The sequence below is a fragment of the Phyllopteryx taeniolatus genome, chromosome 3 (assembly GCF_024500385.1).
Source record: "Phyllopteryx taeniolatus isolate TA_2022b chromosome 3, UOR_Ptae_1.2, whole genome shotgun sequence".
Classification (NCBI taxonomy): Eukaryota; Metazoa; Chordata; class Actinopteri; order Syngnathiformes; family Syngnathidae; genus Phyllopteryx; species Phyllopteryx taeniolatus.
In genome coordinates this window covers 24,608,392-24,626,372 of record NC_084504.1, presented here as the reverse complement: position 1 = coordinate 24,626,372, position 17,981 = coordinate 24,608,392, and the positions used below count along the sequence as shown (strand labels likewise).

Genomic DNA, 17,981 nt, shown 5'->3' with positions numbered 1-17,981 from the left:
CTGCGACCTAAGGTGTCCTGGTGCCAAGTGCATGTGTGGACACCCTTATGCTTGAACATGGTGTTCATTATGGACAATCCGTGATGAGCACAGAAGTCCAATAACAGAACACCGCTTGGATTCTGATCGGGGGGGGGGGGCCGTTCCTCCCAATCACGCCCTTCCAGGTCTCACTGTCATTGCCCACGTGAGCATTGAAGTCCCCCAGCAGGACGATGGAGTCCCCAGCAGGAGCGCTCTCCAGCACCCCCTCCAAGCACTCCAAAAAGGGTGGGTACTCTGAACTGCTGTTTGGTGCATAGGCACAAACAACAGTCAGGACCCGTCCCCCCACCCGAAGGCGGAGGGAGGCTACCCTCTCGTCCACTGGGGTGAACCCCAACGTACAGGCGCCAAGCAATAAGTATACCCACACCTGCTCGGCGCCTCTCACCGTGGGGAACTCCAGAGTGGAAAAGAGTCCAACCCCTCTCGAGAGGACTGGTACCAGAGCCCAAGCTGTGTGTGGAGGTGAGTCCGGCTATATCTAGTCGGAACTTCTCGACCTCACACACCAGCTCTGGCTCCTTCCCTGCCAGAGAGGTGACATTCCACATCCCTAGAGCCAGCTTCTGTAGCCGGGGATCGGATCGCCAAGGTCCCCGCCTCCGGCCACCGCCCAGCTCACACTGCACTCGACCCCAATGGCCCCTCCCACAGGTGGTGAGCCCATGGGAAGGGGGACCCACGTTACCCTTTCGGGCTGTGCCCGGCCGGGCCCCAAGGGTGCAGGCCCGGCCACCAGGCGCTCGCCTTCGAGCCCCACCACCAGGCCTGGCTCCAGAGGGGGGCCCTGTTGACTCGCGTCCGGGCAAGGGAGAACCAAGTCCATCGTTTGTCTTCATCATAAGGGGTCATTGGCAGAATAATTATCGGAAAAATATTAACACTTGTGCTATTGTGTTCCAGAAAAGGCCTAACGCTCGACGCTATTTATGCCGACTGGCTGGATCGACCGGAATTCCCAAGGTGAGGTTGTCTGTTTTCTGTTCTTCATTCTGAATTGTCATTTTAGTATTAATTCGTCCAAATTTTAAATTGATCATTCCAACTAGAATGCGTCTGCACCACACATGTAATGTTTTACTGTCATCTCTCATAAATCACTCCACTTATTGTTCTTGCTCCTTCCAATTATATGAGAAGCAGCAAGTCACATGCTTCTTATTAAGCATTTATTGCGATGCATGGCAATTGCAAGCCAAAGCCAACAATCTCAGCCTGTGTGCACTGAACAGGTAGCAGCTTATGAAAAGTTTCACTCACTGGTTATGTTACGTACACCTAAAAATGTAAAGTTTTAATTTTGGCCAGAGTGATGAGACAAAACAAGTCAAATGCAGAAGATGCAAGTAAAAATTATAAAGAGCCGAGACAAAATTGAGGGAAAAAAGTGAGAAGTCCAAAAATTGATAAAAGCAGCCAAAAAGACCCAAAATGACACTAGATCGATCAAACGTAGACGAACATGCAAAAATAAAGAAGAGAAATGCCCTAAATTGAAGTAGAAAATGAAAAAAATAATAATAAATTCAATTATCCGTCCACTGAAGTTCCCTCACTTCAGTCTTTATATAGATAATGTTAAAAATATATATTTTGTAAAATACCGGTAACAGCACGTGGGATGTTCTTGCTACTTCTAGTTATATGAGACGTAGCAATACACATGCTTCTTATTAAGCATTTATTGTGATGCATGGCATATGCAGGCCAAAGCCAACAATATCAGCCTTTGTGCACTGAACAGGAAACATTTTTATTATCATTATAATTGTTAGTAGTAATAGTAGTATTGTTATAACAAAAGGCGAACTTTTCCAAGTTTGCAGGTTTTCGTGATGTTGAAGCAAAAGGTGGAGCACCCAAATGCAGGGAAGGAGGGAGGCCAGGCAGAAGTGCAAGAGTCTCAAAATAGTATTTAATTACAAAACAAAAAAAGCCAAAAGAGGTATGTAGTAGAATCAAACCACTAAATCAGTGAAGTCCAGAGAAAAAAAAACAAGGTTCAAAGTAACAAAGAAACACAGAAAATAACTCCGCACAAAAGGAAACATAACATGAATAGATGAATACGACTTACACAGTAACATCATCGAACAGACACAGACTGAAAGAAGCCAGGAAACTAAATAGAAGCTAACTGACGGGACAACGAGGCACACCTGGACAAGACACGAGTGGCTGGAGGGAGCTGGTTTGTTGACACAAGGAACACGGCAAATGAGAACAGGCGGGAATAAAAAGAAGTGCGAGAAAAGAAGTGAATATGGGTCACTGTTTAATTCCGGGCATAGGTCCTTGGGACTTTTTCTTGCGTCCTTTTATGATAGGCATGTCCAACCACATTACTTGTTGATCGGTGAAACTGGTGTCCAAGACAAATTGTTTCCAACTTTCCAGGGAGCACCACTGGTTAAGTTGTAGTCGTGTAAGGGACCCCTAAAATGTTTCTCCAGGGTACACACACTTGCAAAAAGAATTTGGGGCATGTTGAGGCCCCCAAAAAGGTGCTAAAACAATATACACTGTGATTCCAAGAGGCCCCTAAAATTTACGCAAATGATTGAAATCTAGACAAAATATAGACCTCAATGACGGAGGTTGCAGGTTTTTTGGGGATCAAGTCAAAATGATCCATTTTTGAAAAAGCAATAGATTTCAACTTGGGCCAAAAGATCTTCCTTTTGATCAAGTTGTGACAATGACAGTGTGTCATTCTGGAACATAATATTTATTTATTTATGTATTTATTTATTTATTTTAATTCTTAAAAGTGTAAAACCTATAGTACTATAGGTTTAGTATTAATCTAATACTTATATATAGTAGTATCATACACAATTGGAGTACATTATGGTCCTCTACCATCATGTGTTTCTAGTCTAAGGAGATCCAGTACAAAAGGTACTAATAATGCTCAATTTTGAAAGGTATTAATTTGACAATATCTTTAATAATCTGGTGGTTTATTGGTGATCTTTGTCTTAAAGGCAGAATTTTTGTCACTGCTCTTGTATTGAATCTCCTTCGATTGTACCGAATAAAGTGTCCAGTGGCTTATCTTGTTATTATTCAGGGTAATCGTAAACCTCTTTTATTTTTATGTCAATCAATGGAGTAATTTTTGTTTAGTTTCCCTTTTATTTACTATTTAATGGCCACTTTGTTCTTACTGGGGGCTGTGACATCATCGAGCATGCGGGGAATATTGCACATATCAATCATCCTTGTCGGTGAATCAACATGAGAGTGAGGGTTTTCCATTCATCAACAACATATGAAGTGAAATATGTAACGCACAGTTCCATTCAACGGGTGTCTAAATCAAACTGTCTGTGGTCTAAGTCACCAAATATTTGGGCATTTGACTTGGATTATTCTCCTAATGAAACGCGTTTCTTACATTAGTGAGGACACTTAAAAATGATGTGTGATTATTCATCAATTGGCGTCATTTTTGGCTATGTTGCTCCCATAATCAATCCTTCTTCTCTGCTATTCAATGCTCTCTTTTTTTTCCCCATTCATGATGACTGATCTTAATCAGCAGCCTATGGATGTTTGTGTTGCCGTCTGGGTGGGAGCCTTCATTTTCGAAATGATGTAACAGGAGCCTTCGGGTTTGGAGGGGTAGGTGGGGGCTCATAGAGTGGGAAGCAGACTTCTGTTTTGCTATACCTGATTGGCCTGCAGCCGAGGCCTTTTCTGGTGTTTGATGTGCCAGTCACCGCCTAATCAGATCAGCCTCATCGACCCAAACCTTTTACAAATGCACGCGCTTGTGTATACTGTGTACACGGGACACAAACATGCTTTAAAAAAAAAAAAAGGAAAGAAAGAAAGGAGAAAATGGTCTGTGGCTCGCTTCTGTTTGTCCTGCGTCCACACATTTCTCCATGGAGGCTTGAGTTGCAGAAAGGCAGGAAATATTAAACAATGACATTTAGCTGTCCCGCAGCTAGAGAACGGGAATGGAAAGACAAGTTCCAGCTTATTTTGGACACATCAACAGATGACTAAGCAGTCCCTTTGGGAGGATACATGTAGGCTGAGGTACTTTTGTTTAAATAAAGATATGGCCCACGATTCACAAGGGCTGCTCGTTCAGCCAACGTTAGCCCTTTCATGCTGCTTAGGATGTAACTGACTGATGTAACAAAAATATATTTTTTCTGTCGGAAGAAATTTTAATCTAGATGACATAATGCAAGCCTTTTCTGTGAGAAAGTTGAAGGTGCTAGCTACTAGTTAAATTGTCTACAGTTGTAGTAGTGATTCTGTTTTATTACTGTAGTTACACAAATTGTTGCTCAGGGGAGTTTTTTCACTCAACTGCAGATGGGGGGAGGTATTTATTGGGTGGGATTCCTTTAGTTGAATGGATATTAAACAATATTACTAGTGTATTACAATTCATGTCAAGTCAAATTGGAGTTTTGAATAAGACCCACCCTCAATAGGTGAGAATCTGCAATATAGAGAGACCACATAAAAACTTGTTTTATAGCTTTACCCCTCCCACATGCCTGAAATGTATGAAAAAAACATTGTAAACATAAAAAAATGATAGCAATTTGAAGTGTATCGAAAATACTTAATACGTACTGTATTGTAGTCTCTGTGTACATGTGCCTTTAAGAGGCGGGGCCTGGTGGTGTGCGTCATGTGATGTCGGTGAGTCTGTGGGTTGTGGCTGTCCTTTCCCACATGCGAGGGCATTACTGTAAGTAAATCCATCCATCCAGCTTCTGTACCGCTTTATCCTCACAAGGAAACCGGAGTGCTTGAAGAAAATCCACGCAGGCATGGGGAGAACATACAAACTCCACACAGGCGGGGCTGGGATTCGAACCACGGTCCTCAGAACTGTGAGGCAGATGTGCTAACCCCTGTAAGTAAATATACTGTACAAAATGTTAACTTAAAAAAATAAGGCAATCCCAGTGACGGAAACATGAACGAACCAAACGTGCAGCAGTCAAGTCAGAATCTCTTGAAATCAGTGTTCAAATTGTGGTCATCATATAATTGAGTTTATTCTTTTATTTGTCACGGTGGCTAATTTCCATCTGCAGAACCTATGGCAAGTAAGAAATAAAATGGCAAAAGAGTAGAAAGGTTAAGAGATGTGGACCTGCAAACCTTATACGCATATGTACAGAGCATTTTTGCATCCGGTATTGTGCACCGAACAGTTCAATACAATAGTTTCAAGAGCTTTTCAGTTACATGAGGATAAAATATTAGAAAGACTTCTTAATTTGATACTCTGTAATGCTACATCCCTGAAAACTACAATCACAGTGCTAAACATTTGGGGAAATGAATAGGGATTAGCATTGATTACATTTCCCAGTTTGACTATGAAAATTAACTCTTTAATATTGTTTTAATATTAGAATATAATAATAATAATATGAAGTTGCGAAATACTGATCTATACAGTATGTGACATGCATTTGGCTGGAAACCAAAGTGAAATTGAGACTCCAGCTCACCTGAGAACCTAATGAGAGAAATTATAGAAAGGGATGGATGGAATTCCAGTTACAATAACACCAATATTTTTCATGGTAAATTGTGATACAGTTGGGAATCTTGTTTGTAATGCATCATGGCGCTAACTGGCTCCAAACAGTTGTCATTCTATAATAAAAAAAAAAAAAAAAAGATTAAAGTGAGGAGAGCAAGATGAGATGGTGGCTGAGAGGTGTAAATCCAGATAATATTGATTGACCGGAGGAGACACTACACAGACGGGCGGCGGGGGGACTCGCAGAGAGGTAGACAAAAGCCTTGCTATTTGTGGAATGGTAGCGGGGATCAAGGCTGCAAAAAGAGCTATGTGCGGTATCCCGTTACACAATGCCAATTTACTGCCTCAGCACTCACTGGCTTCTCCACAGCCCCCTCTGACAACTTCTTTTCTGAGCCGCTCTCCATCTTTTGCTTGCACGCTATTTCTGCTGGAGGAGCTTTGTGTCATACACACAGAGGCTTGCGCTCGTAGTATTGAAGCTTGTGTGTGGCCAATGGAGAATACTACAAGCTGAATCACGACTGGGCGTTTGTGGGAATGTGTGCGTGCGTGCGTGCGTATGTGCGTGTGTGTTTGTAAGGAGTGTCCTGCATAGTAAGATATTTGATTACCTCTGCCAATGAAGTTTTGTTTTCATTGGTATGGCTTTGTCATAGTAAAAGCAATGTTTCAAGGTAAAATTTCACATCAACTGGTAGAACTGTCAATACGCATGTACTAACTCTTTGGCAAATGTGCAGAAGGTGATTGCTTCAGAGCGGAGTCCCTTCACATGAAGACTTAACCCTCATTTTCCAAATTACATTCCATTCTTATTTTTTATATTATTGTCTTCTTTCTGTTGTCATATTGTACCAGGACAGAGAGGTGTGTAATAGTGCTGGGACGATACTCGGTAAAACTGATGGATTTTTTTCGGTTTTGTACTTGGAGAAAGTTAAAAATATAAAACAAATAAAAAAGGCTTTTATGCGTGTGCTGGCTTCCCCCAAATTATTGGAGAGATCAATTTGTTTTCTGTAATTCAGTAATACGTATGTTTGTTTGCCTGTTCCGCTAACAAAGTCCAAAACTCTTTAATATGGGTTGCGAGCTGTTGGAGTGTTTTGAGTGCAAAACCACATAGATGACAAGATGGGTTAGGGTCCTTGCTATCCCTAATCAAGTGGCCATCCCTTACAGATACAAACTTCTCGCTACTTGAAGACACCACGAAAGGATGAAAAAAAAAAACAGGAAAATGTTGTACTGATGTAGTTTGCTTAAAGATGTTATTGCTTCACTTTAGGTTGTTGATAATTAATTGTAAAGGTATTTTTTTTAATTAACTGTCAGAGATTTAAGAGCTATGTTTACGTTTACATTTTATGATACGTTTTTTCTGCCCAATATGTACAAAAGGTTCCACTGCATTTTAGTAATAGTGAATAATAATTTGTTTTTAGCGTTTGTTCTTGATAATGATGAAGATAATTAATGAAAAGCACGTTGGAACAGTCATGTCTCCTCTCTTGCACCCAGAATCTCACCTACGTTTAACCTGATTGTCACAATGATATGTCAAATGTCGGACTGCCTCATTCTTTCAGTTTTAACCTGACTATACAAGATGTAATTGATTTTCCTAACAGTCAACGTAAACCTAACCATGAAAACCGTGACCACAAAAGCGTGATATGAACCGAATGGAGGATTTTGTGAACAGTTAGTGTGTAATACTTTCCTATGTCACAATAATTATGCGGTTCTATGGTTCTCATCCTACAATTAGCTGGCGACCAGTCAAATGTTCATCCCACCTCTTACCTAAATTTAGCTGGTATAGGCTTCAGCTTACCCGTGACCCTAGTAAGGACGAGTGGTATAGAAAATGGATGGATGGATTGTCATCATGGCGGCACAGTGGAGTACTGGTTAGAGCGTCTGCCTCACAGTTCTGAGGACCGGGGTTCAAATCCCGGCCCCACCTGTGTGGAGTTTGCATGTTCTGCGTAGGTTTTCTCTGAGCACTCAGGTTTCCTCCCACTTCCCAAAAACATGCATGGTAGGTTGATTGAAGACTCTAAATTGCCCGTAGGTGTGAATGGTTGTTTTTTGATGTGTGCCCTGCGATTGAGTGGCAACCAGTTCAGGGTGTACCCTGCCTCCTGCCCAAAGATAGCTGGGATGGGCTCCAGCACTCCTGCGACCCTTATGAGGATAAGCGGCTCAGAAATTGGAATGCAATGGATTGTCATCATCCCACTTTGCCTCACCAGAATCATAAAGTGGTGGTATCACAAAAAAGTCAAAAGCCAAAGAATTCAATTTTACCACTTGACCTTTGCATTCCCACTGATTTATTATTATTATTTTTTTTTTTAAATGAAAATGCATAGGCCTGTCATGATTTTTAAAAAAGAATATAAAATTAAGACGATATATTTTCCTAAAAAATATCACGCTAAACGATAATAAAGTTGTTGTTCTTCATGCCTCTGTAATCATGAAAAATAAGGCCCATCCTCGAGCTGCAAGCTTGTGTGGTTGGTCCGCTGAAGTCGCTGGAGATCAGACCTCAATCAAATATACCTTCGCCATAGTACTGGCTGAATAACGTGTGCCGCTGAGGTTTTGCTTAATAAACAGTTAACTTTCTCGTGTGTGTTAATTTGGGACTCGCACAACAACTCAGAGCGAGGGACTGTCGTTTTAAACTGTCGCCACGATGGAGCGAGCTGTTTAGTTCATGAGCTAGCTCGTTAGCTCACAGGCTAACTCGTTCGCTTGTGGACTAGCGAACATAATAAACAGTTACTTTCCCTTAAGTGTCTCGGTTGTGTGCTACGCACTGCACATGGAGCGAGGCTGTGGAGTATTGGACAGAGCCAATATTAAACAGTAAAGTAGTAGTACACTAGTACACAGTAGTACACTAAACAGTCCAGCGGTGTTCCATGAGCCCACTAGCAGCCATCCCACAGTGAGCCGACGACTCACCAGAAAAATGACAATTTATCGAGTCCGGAAAAACTATCGTGATCGATAAGTCGATGTAGTGATTATCGTGACAGGCCTGGGTATGCATTGCTCTATTAAATTATGGTGACATTCAGTATGTTGATCATAAAAAATATTTTATAGATATTGTTCGTTTATCATTATTAAAAATAGAACAAATATTTTCTCTAAAATTATTTGAGATTCCATTTCTTAATCTTTCTAAAAATGTTTATTTTCATAATTAGAAAAATTATGTCTCAATGAAATTATATCGGATTTGGATTAAATTTGCTGTCTATATGTGAGAAAATCTGACATTTGTTTTGTATTTGGCAGTAAAAAAAAAATCACATCCAGTATATAGATATATAAATCCATCCCTCCATCCATCCATCCATCCATTTTCTGGACCGCTTATCCTCACTAGGGTCGTAGGCATGCTGGAGCCTATCCCAGCTATCTTCGGGCGAGTGGCGCGGTACACCCTGAACTGGTCGCCTGCCAATTGCAGCAGTGTGTGTGTATGTCTGTGTGTGTGTGTATATGTGTGTGTGTGTATATGTTCACTGATTGGTTTTGTGGGTTTAAGCCTTGGTGGAGGTCCGGGCTATGTGAGTGGCTCTATTGTGCGTTGTTGTGGCGTCCACATCACTCGGGCTTCAGTTCTGCTGAAAGCCTTAATAAGGTTAGAGAGTAAGTGGTGTGTGTTTGTGCTTGTTTATATGTGCATCTGTGAGTGTGTGTTACGGAGGTGTGGTGGGGGGGGGGGGGGGGGGGGGGGGTTGATGCGATCATTCCTTCTGATGTCAGATATCGCCTTTCATCCACTTCCTCCTTCAAAGAGTCAAGTCGTGAGTTTCCGTCCGAGAAGCGAGTGGTTGCACTCCCACCTCCCCTCTCCTCCTTCCTCCCCTTCCTGCTCTCTCTCTCTCTCTCTCTCTCTCTCTCTCTCTCTCTCTCTCTCTCTCTCTCTCTCTCTCTCTGTCCTTCTCTCTCTTTTGCTCTCTCTTCACAGCATTCCACTCTGTCCCAATCACTCACAGCTCTTCTTCTCCTCCTCTGTCGGCCAGAGGCTGCACGAAAGGAGCGCTGTGTGGTCCGAGGCGACGCTGGTGGAGGAAGTCAAAGCGGAGGTAAGTCTTTTTTTTTTTTTCTCCCCCTTTTGTCTTCCACTTTGAACTATTTCCCAATACTGGCACTCTCTGCCACTATTTCCCTGTTTTTCCTTCTTCTGTTTTCTGTGTCTGATAGCATCTTTCATCTTCACCTCTCATTTTCTTTGCATCTCCGAGCCTGTAGTGGAGTGCCCGCCGCTTGTGCATCTGTTGCTTTTCATTCCGTGTCGCCTATCACATTCCCCAGAAAGCACCCGTGTGGTTCACAAATGATTTTTTTGTTTCCCCCCCCCCTCCCCCTCCTCCTGCCAACTTCACCATTTGTGGCAGATACTTGAGAATGACTCCCACCAGAGTCACAGCGAAAAGTGCACATTTAAGACAGCTTTTTTCTTTTTTTAAATTGTATTTTATTTATTTATTTATTTTTGACTGTGTAATGGAGCGGCGTTTTGCGGGTGCTCCAGGGCTGTACTTTCACTATTAACTCTTTTGTCTCAGTCGTCTGTTTGTCTGGGTTATATATGGAGCGTGACGGAGCGCTGAGAGGTTGGGATTTATGTGCGTCTCCAAAAAAGAGAGAGAGTGAGAAGGAGAGCGAATGATTGCACTGTATGTTAAGCAAGCCTAGTGGCTCACTGAGCAACTCTCAGATAAATCCCAGTGTGACTTTCCACTCCAGCGACGTCACGCGCAGGTTAAGTATCGTGCATTCACCGTCTCCCTCACCGCTCCCTTTTATTTTTTTCACCCACCCCCCTCCCCACAGCTCACTCAGCGTTACTTTTTGGTGTTTTTCTCCACCTCATTACTCCCCTCATTTCACTCCTTCTTCTCTTTGCCCTCCGCCCCCCTCCTCATCCTCCCTCCTGCAGGTTGCAAAATGGATTCTTCTCAGTCATCAGGGGAAGGGCAGAAAGCGGAAGCGATCAGAGCCCAAGGTGAACTACAAAGAGGTCAGTAGCACTTTATTATGTCATTGGCACCTGTAACTATTACATGTTATCCACATCGTGGCACTTTTGCATTAATTTTTAATCACACAATGTCAAATTTTGTTTGTCTTGTTGCTCCAAGGATAGACTGCCTTGTCTGTGTTTATGTGGAGTCCTCTGCTCGCATATTTAACCTGTCATGCACTTGTATACGTCGCATGCCACTCTGTCTGTATTTGGTCATGGTCAGTGCGTGTGTATGGGAGAAGGGGTAAGGAAGAGTGGACGCAATTTGGTCGTGACATTCTGCCATTGACGGTCTGTCTCATCCCCTGCAGTACTTCCTGTCAAAGTGGCCTGTATGACACCCACTAAAATAGTACCCACTGATCAAAAAAGATGATCATGCAATTGTGTGTGTGGTGTAAATTAAGGATCCCCAGGGATGGCTAATCCCTTCCACCCACTAATTGACACACAAACACGCGTACAAACGCCTGCATCATTAATGGACGCACACTGATCCGAGAGCCGCACGGGGGGCCGGGAGTCATTAGACAGAGTAGTGCGCCGTTTATACTGTATATCACCCTCCTCGTGCTTCTAGACTGTATGGAGCATTTCACAAACCATACTTTTAATTTATTTATTGATTATTTTGTGCAGGAGTAAGGGCATTTAATGTGATGCAGTGGATGCTCTAAAGTCAGCAAAAATATGCCTTATAACTGACAGACCTCAGAATTTTGAGAACCGCTGCCATGTACCAGTTCATGCAAGGCATCCATGGAGAACATCAAAGGATGACCACACATTGTTTTCTTTTGTTTTTTGACGACAAGAACATGCGAGAAGAATATACACAGGAAATTATAAGCAGCATCATCTGTAAAGCACTGTACACACATACCAATTTTTAACATCTTAAGAGAGACTCCACACATGGCGGTGAAAAGTCAGAAAGTGCGTACTGTGTGCTTATTGTTCTTACGTTGTGTAGTGTACTCTAGATCAGTAATTCCCAAACAATGTGCTGTGGAAAATTTCTCTTATTTGGTCTGAAAGTTATCTATTTACTAGAAATAATGTATATTTGTTCAGCAATCTAATGTAACATGTGTGCCTTTGCTCAACAAAGGTTGGGGGAAACAGCTCTAGATGACCAACACAGCACAGCACACACATGATAGGGTTTGCATGACATCAGATTTTTTTTAAAGTGGACAGTAATGTGATGAAAGTAGCACCGATGTCGACTAGTCGCTGATGACATCATTGATATTTTCACTTCTGTAATTAACAAAATCACAGGAGGATAGAGTTATTTACAGTAATCTATGTTCACTGAAAATGGACAGCTCATCCACCAGAGTTTCGCAGAACATACACATTGATCACAAGAACATGGACGCGGGGTGGTCCAAGGCTCACCCATTGCCACATAATGGTATTTCCATCTAGAGAAAAAAAACCTTTCGCTCATTGTGCTTTGGAGCTGCGACAGCCAGGTAGCATTTGCACAGCTTGTCTTAGTTCTGAGCCCACAACAGCGGGTTTGCAAATAATCATGGACATCTTCTTTATCGAGCCTGATGATTATTTTTTTTTTCTTTACTGGTTCTCCCTCACTTACCAAAGCTGCACATTCAGAAATAAAAGGCTGTTTAAAATAATTAATGTGACGGACTTATTTCATTCAGCGCACTTATCCATCGAGTGAAGCGGTTCCGCCTCCTCCTCAAGCCAAAAACAAGTGATCGGCAACTAGTCGACATTACGATCTAAACGTCATTGTGGAGTAATAAAGTAATAACACGGTATCTCCACCGACAGTTGCAAGTCCCCTTCCCCAAACCAGATGTCTGTTGTAGTACCAAGATTAACCTGTGATATGCAGCATAGTGCAGGGCATCCAGACTACCGGAAAATACAAAGAAAAAGAAACCATAGTAGTAGAAGATGAAATAGAAGAAGCTATGCTAACTGTTAGTCACTCACTCAACACAACTAGTTGTTCCTCTATTTGTGTCTGGCAGCAGCAGGATGTCAGGTCGTTCCCTAATTGGCTATGGTTCCGTTTCACGTCGCTATCCCCCTTGTTCCATGGGTTGGTGGACTTCAGTGTTGTCACAACACACATAAGGATTTGGGATCGTGAATATTGAACAGGTTTAACATTTACAATTGTCGGTCCCAACAGTTTTCTGAGCAAATTGGGGAAGAAAAATCACTCTTAACCCACCTAACACCCCGCAGGATAATCTTTCAGAGAAATCCGGTAATCGTCCCATTTCTGACTTTGATCGCAAGGGATGGAAAATGCTCAAATCTGGACCGAATGTTGGTATGTGTGTACCCTGCTTAATCAAAGTTAATGTCGCGTTACACTAACAGGAGTTACAACAGAGACGTGAGGTGCATTTGAAATTCAGGAGGAGTGTGTTTTTTTAATTGTGGTTAGCTAATTTTTACACTTGTCTGACAGTTAGAATGTTACTGAGAACACAGGGTCCTATGATGTTGACAGTTTGACTCTTGAATAGATTGTTTCTTTTTCCAGTATATCCTATGGGAAATCATTGTTTCGAAGCAGTGTCCCGTAACATATTTTGTTGGACTTTAGAGGTAGCACTTTACATAGCTGCTAAGTGGTAACATTAAAGCTTTTATAGTTATGAATCTATTTAAAACATAGACGTGCACATAGCTGCAATCCACAGCGTACTCAAGCCCAAACATGTTTTTTTTTCGAGATCTAGATTAGTGCGCTATGTTCCTTTCTTTTATCCAGGGGCACGCACATGCCTGTAGAGCTGCCCCCCGCCCCCTTTTCAAGCACCTGAAACTACCGTCTGGTATATGTGTTTACAAGGCGCACACTCGTGCACAAGCACACTTATTTCCAAAAGTGGCAGCAAAAGAACCTCTTCCTGTCGGAGGTGGAGGGAGGGGAAGAGGGAGCGAAGGGGGGTGCCATAATCCACCTCATGAAAGAATGGCCAATTGCTGTCCACTTGGCCATACACAATAGCGAGAAAGCGGGAGGGAGGGGACGAGTGGATGGACGGATTGAGCGAGGGAGGGAGAGGTCAGCGTTTGAAGTTACACCATAAAAGCCACGGTGAAAGGAAACACGAAGTGACCCCCTCCACCGCCACCTTTTTAGCCCTCCACCCCATTCACCCTCTCTCCTGCATCCAGGCTCGCTCCTCCCTTTGTTGATGTGTGTGCAGATTGCCCCATGGATAGACCAGGTGTACTTTATAGTACTCCTTCATGTACTTCAAACACTAACAGTCCAATTTCACCTCAGCCCCCTCCTCTATGCACCACTCCCCACCAGGTTGTTGTTTGAATGTTATTCACAGTGCAATAGTCAGGGGTAGCAACAGGTAGAAGGAGATGAAAATAACTGGTTAAGGTAATAGATCATTTTTTCCCAAGCCTTATTGAGGCAATGCACATATTTTACATTGGAAAAATCTCAAGGCACACTACCAAACAAAGACGTCACAAAAAAGTGTGCTGAAATAACTATGATCTTGTCTCAGTTTGCTCACAAAATGACTTGTGAGGCTTTTCAGTTGAACACAAAGCTCTGTTGTATGAATAGCAACAGGGTGATTGATGCACAGGTTAATTGCACCTTCTGCCATCTAGTGGGAGAGAATTTAATTGTTTTACATGTCAGTACAGTAAATGCTGGCATAGATAAGGAACAAAGGTACATTATTTGTAGTGAGAGAAAAAAATGTGCCCTGCGATTGGTTGGCGACCAGTTCAGGGTATGCCCCGCCTCTCGCCCGAAGATAGCTGCGATAGGCTCCAGCACGTCCGTGACCCGAGTGAGGAAAAGCGGTACAGAAAATGAATGGATGGATTATTATTATTGTCATTATTATAATTATCATTAGTATTATTAAAATCTTTTTTTTCCTGATTGCTGTATAATAGTTTATTATTGTTGTTTATTTGGTTTTGTTTAATGATTGAACCAAACCAAATAATCAACAATTAGGCAATATTACAGAAGAGAGAGGGATGTTGTACTCAGCAATGTTTTTGGAACTAAGAGCTACTTCTTGGGTACTGATTAATGTAATGTTATACGCTTCTGAGGCTGCTTGAGGTTCAAAATACATTTGTCTATTACAGGTTACTCCTACTACGCGTAACGTCAGAAAATTGGGGAAAATAATTGTCATTGTTTTCCAAAGTAAAAGCAGAAGATTGTAAAAGTCTTATTTTGATTAAACACAAAAGATTATCAGTCTGCTTTCATAAAGGACTACAGAAATCAGAGAATATTTATTGTTGAGAGGCTGAGATCAGAGGATTTAGACAATCTTAAATCGGCAACAATGGCTCTAAACGATTAATCTGTTATCAAACCAGTTGTCGATGGATTTGATACTCGATTAGTTGTCGATTAATCGATTAATTTTTGCACCTCTCATTCAAAGAATGCGGCATGCTACAGAACAGGCCTGGTGATGTGAGAGGTAAGGGGGGTTGAGAAAGAGAAAGGCTTGAGGGAGGTGTAACGTCTTGTGGGGAGCATTCAGTCAGAGCTCGGGCAGCATTTAGCACTAACGACTTGATGGATGATTAGGGAATACACGCTCACAATGCCAGAGATGGAAACAGCCAGACACCCCCTGCTGAGCAGCCAGAGTTCTGCTCAATCCAATAAAGTCCAGGTTTACGACCAACTTCCCCTTTGCCTTCCTACGTGGTTCTGCAGTAATGTTATTGATTTTTCAACCTAATCTCCATGTCTGACCACTTCTTTTTGTAGACATGTATAACGAGCTTGTGCACATGTGCCCAACATGCATGTGTCCGGTGTGCTGGGAAGTCTAAAGCGGAATATTAGTCATGGCCGCACGGTAATGGGCCTCATTTAGCTCTCATTTTCCTCTGCGGTAGACATAATGAGGCCGCCGTCTGCCCCTGTCGGTCAGAACAGGAAACCTTGAAGCGGGAAAAAGCTGGGAACACCTTAGATGACTTCTCTGGCATTGATAAGGTCTCTTAGAAGACAACGTTTGTGAGATGGAAAATTGATCGAGCTGTTCACCTGGACATCCTCACGGGCCTTTCGATAATCGTAAGATCATCTGGATTGATTGGATTTAACATGCCTGAAGCGTTTCTTGATCGGCGTGGAATTTTACAGCGTGCTTTATGGTCAGCAACTACAAACGACCTCAGTGAAGTCAATTTAAACAACTGATTTGCAGGATCGGTTAAATGTCTAACAGATGTGTGCGACTTTAAAATATAGAATGCAGTCTTAAGAATATGGTTCACTTTTGAGAGTCAGAAAACCTCCACAGTTCATGTTAGTGGAGATTCTGTTGTACATATCTCGAGCAGAATGCAAACGGACACAACGGACTTTTCTGTAGATTTGATTAGGTTTGTATACAGACCATATTTACATAGCTCTTCCTCCTGATAAACACATGTGGGTGATTGTGTAACCCTAGATTCTTGACATTCCTTCTCAGTTTGAGACCAATTTATTGAAGCTTTCCGTTTGCCCAATAGATTTCAACCCTTGACCTGTCGTGCGTGGTAAAATAAGAATGTGCAGTATGGCAGTCAATCTTCGTAGTGACTGCAGGAAGGCAAAATGCTGCCGTCACCTCATTTGCACCTCCACTCCACTCTGCCCCTTCCCACTTGACTCACATGCTATGAAAACACGCCATTGGGTTTCTGCTTGTTATAATAGAAGCTCATTGAGTGTCTGTGGAGACGGAGTGGGCTACAATGGTCTTTGGCACTTCAGTTGAATTCTATAAATAGTTAAAGATGTGATGATGTTTAGAGATGTAATAGTTCTACATGATTTCAGTTAGGCAAGAATAAGTGCAGTGTAGTATGTTTTTTATTATTCCATCCATCCATTTTCCGCGTAGCCTCACTAGGGTCGAGGGCGTGCTGGAGGTTATTATTTTTTAATTATGTGCAGGTCCTCATTTTTATTTTAGGATATAATTCACAGTATGTTAACAGTTTAAGGAGCTTTTTCGAACATAAATTCACCTGAGAAGGCAAAAAGTGAAGAACGGCATGAACACAAAAACGCTCTTGGAGGACTTGATTGAAGATCTTCAAATTACCCCAAATGCTTTACACCGAATCCTTCTGGTTTCATCTTCTGGTTGCCTTTTCTTTATGTTCAACAGTTTTACAGTTTGACTTTGAAGAACTATACCTGTCATGCTATCAAAGCACTATTTCTGGCAACTCTTGTTGAAGAGATCCTTCACACATCTGTTTTTCCTTCCTCTCTGTTTTCCCATCACTGTCTCTTGGTTTATGTTGCCTCCTCAGCCTTCCATCACCTCTTCGCTTTCTCTTTGGTCCTCTCTCTCTGGCATTTATTGGCAATGAATCAGAGATGATGCCGGAGTGGAGCAATAGGAACCTCCAGGGAAATGGCAGGCCGTTTCCGGACAGGCTTCATCACAGCAGGATGGGAAATGCTCAGAAGAGCAGTACAAGCTGTATGTGTGTCTGTTTGTTTATACATTACTCCATCATCAGATCCACTGCGGGATCAGCTCGGTCCACTAATGTACAGCACACCCCTTCAATTTCACACACATCATGGTTGATATGACCGAGAGGTCAGGCCAATATTTTCAACATTAGTTCTCTTTTTTTGTGATGAAAGTGGACTTTGCAAGGCATTTTTGATCGGAATCTAGTGACAAATAAACGAAGGCTGGGCAGTAGATAGTGGCCTTCTTTTGGGATTTTTCCAAGCAGGAACTATGAAAGCATTAATGGATTGACCGAAAGTGGAATGGACTGACAATTCCACTTCAGGTGAAAGGTTCATATATTGCCATAGATGGATGAATTGACAATAAATACAGAAAGGCTCACATATACTGTGGCCACAAGAGAAAATGGACTGCTTTATTTGTGAGAAAACACTATAAGCTATGAAAGGCTGGTGAAGGTTCAACTTAAGATATGTCATAATGAGAGGTCTTGACAGGTGGATGTTTGTCCAGGGCATTCAATAAGTCAAATAAGACGCAATAAAATAACGAGAAAGGTACTCAGTAGATACAAAGCTCCACTAACACCAAACTTGTACACCATCAGAGACTCAGTTTTGTCCTTTAAGTCAGAAAAATTCCTGGTACGTCCAAAATTTTCACGGATTCTTCCTCGGACCACTCTGTCCTCACAAATATTGGAAGGAAAATGGTTGTTTTTCCAGTAATATGGTAGAAAACTAGCAAACAGTTATGAAAACATAGGGGTTCCATATTTTGCAACGTCCTCAGCCCTGTCTGATGAGAGACGTATTTTCCTCAGTTTTGTCATTTCTCACAGATGTTA

General features: G+C 42.1%; 1 protein-coding gene across 4 annotated transcripts in view; it reads left to right on the top strand.

Moving 5' to 3' along the window:
* The window catches only part of aopep (aminopeptidase O (putative)), a 96,407-nt gene that overhangs the window by 49,450 nt on the left and 28,976 nt on the right, over positions 1–17,981 (top strand). For 2 of the 4 annotated variants that reach the window (XM_061767818.1, XM_061767820.1), the window contains one exon: positions 949–1,055. In XM_061767818.1, coding sequence (XP_061623802.1) covers positions 949–959 — 11 coding nt within the window. In that variant the 3' untranslated portion in view covers positions 960–1,055. Of the gene's footprint in view, positions 1–948; positions 9,303–9,635; positions 9,697–10,553; positions 10,635–17,981 lie in introns of those variants that run through there. The other 2 variants (XM_061767821.1, XM_061767819.1) reach the window with 2 other exon arrangements.